The following is a 2102-nucleotide window of genomic DNA, read 5'->3' as shown; positions in this document are numbered from 1 at the left end:
TCCGCCCACTCGACCATCGAGACGTCACGTGGCTAGAGAGACTTCCGCCACAGCGGCCGAGCAAGAGAATGGGACTGGCTCCCACCGGCTCCGAAGAGCATCCTCCTCTGCCGACCGGGCTCGGGCGCCCACTAGGGACCATGCCGGGGGAGTGGAGGCGCTGGGAGGACGGGAGCGAGCCGTAGAAAGGCTCACCGTCACCGGGCCTGGGACGGTCCAGACGAGAGGAGATCCCGAGAGCAGGGCAGGGCTCCCAGATACAAAGAAGAGAGTGCGTTTCACTTTCGGCCCCCAAAGGAGCCAGGACTAGAGCCTCCGGAGACCCGGCTGCTAGGGCTGAACCGGGCGAGGGGGTGAAGCCGCTGGGGGGTGGGAGGGGGACCGGCCTGGACTGGAGTGGGATGCGCACCTAGGGGTTGCCGGGCCGTGCAGAGACCCGTTGAACCGAGAAACTTGCTTCACGGGGACGCCGTCCCCGCATGCCGACGCCCCCGACACTAGCTCCTGGTCACTCTCAGTGGACCACACCCACACCTGGGGGGTGACCGCTAGGATCCCCGGAGCAAGTAGGCACTGAAGGGGCGTTTCCTTGCTCGGAAGCGTCCTCGGAAACCGAAACGGTGGTGAAAGAGCTGTATTCCTGCTCCTGTCCACCGAGTCTGTTCTTGTGGCCCTTTGTAGCCAGCTGTTCACCAAGTCATAAATCTGGGTTTCACACCGACCCCGGCTCTGCCACTTGCTAGCAGTGTAAATTGTGGCTAAGTTACTCACATGCTCCAAACCTTTCTTCTTTAAAATTGAGGTATCTCGTAGGGGGTGGTAGTGAATGCATATTGTAAATTAGTCCTTCACCTTTTACCCCTACCTGTATGCTCCGTGCCTCGCAATAAGTGCTCAAAAATATTTTCTTGTGTGAATTAAACTACAATTGTGCGTTTTTTGTTTCCTAAATTTTCATTAAGAATTGATGGGGGGAATGTTTCACTTGTTCTTCCTTCAGGTTTACTGAGGACTCTCAACAGTACCCCTACATGGTATCTTAGTTTAATAATTTTTCGAAGCCAGGGAAGCCAAAAAGAAGGCAGTGATGGGGCTTTAAAAAAGGACATGGTTAGCTGGTTTTGCTCAGTGGATAGAGCGTGAGGCTGCGGACTGAAGAGTCCAGAGTTTGATTCCGGTCATGGGCACATGCCCAGGTTGCTGACTGGATCCCCAGTTGGGGGCATGCAGGAGGCAGCCTATTAATGATTCTCATCATTAATGTTTCTCTCTCTCCCTCTCCCTTCCTCTCTGAAATCAATTTTTTAAAAATGAACAATGGAAATGATGAAGCCGAACAAGCAAATAAAAGGTCAAATCCAGCAAAACTGCCAATACAGGAAACCAGGCAGCTAATCAATGAAAAGTTACATGTCCAGGCTGAAAATAAATTCTTGCTGGAATAACTGACCAACAAAACTGAGTATAGAAGGCAACTTCAGAAGCTGTGAAACAACTATGTACAAAAAAGTGAGGAGACTGAACGAAGGAGACAAGAGTTAGCCTTCAAATATGCAAAGCAAACTTGAGAGCTTAAAACAGCTCTTGCAGAAGGAAAAAATTCAATCCAATTTGAAGCAGCAGTTGCTGGCAATGAGGGATATCACTATTAAAGGAGAAACAGGAAGAGAAATTCAGACATTACAGGAGGAGAAAAAGCCCACGAGGAAACAGGTGTAAAGGCACAGGAAATCCAGGCCCAGTTCCTTTAGGGAAAAAAAGCATTACTGGAGAAACAACTGAGTGAACCAGACCCAAGGCTATTGGGAAAGAGAAAAACAAAGGAGTTTAAAAGGAAGGCCCAGGCCTTGGAGGTGGTAGCAGAGAGGCATACTTCTGAGTTCTGCTGTGGCACCTGCAGAGAACCAGCAGTTACAGAAGGAATAACTGCAGCAATCTCAGCAATGCCAGGAGTTGCAGGTGCTCAAAGCCTGTTAAAAAGTCAGAAACAACAGCTGCAGCAGGAACAGTGGTGTACGGAGAGCTTAATTTAAGGGAGGCAACTACTGCAACAGGATGCTCGAAGCTCCCTGGGACCCCAAATCAAGGTTAATCCTCAGTAA

General features: G+C 50.4%; 1 protein-coding gene across 1 annotated transcript; it reads left to right on the top strand.

The window, feature by feature from the left end:
- Nucleotides 1-1310: 1310 nt before the first annotated feature.
- Nucleotides 1311-2102, top strand: CCDC121 (coiled-coil domain containing 121). Its single transcript, XM_008138346.3, is given in 3 exon segments — nucleotides 1311-1579; nucleotides 1581-1690; nucleotides 1693-2102. Coding segments are annotated over 3 exon segments (789 nt in total).

This window comes from Eptesicus fuscus, chromosome 16 (genome assembly GCF_027574615.1).
Source record: "Eptesicus fuscus isolate TK198812 chromosome 16, DD_ASM_mEF_20220401, whole genome shotgun sequence".
NCBI classification, from domain to species: Eukaryota; Metazoa; Chordata; class Mammalia; order Chiroptera; family Vespertilionidae; genus Eptesicus; species Eptesicus fuscus.
This window is presented reverse-complemented; position numbering and strand designations above follow the sequence as displayed.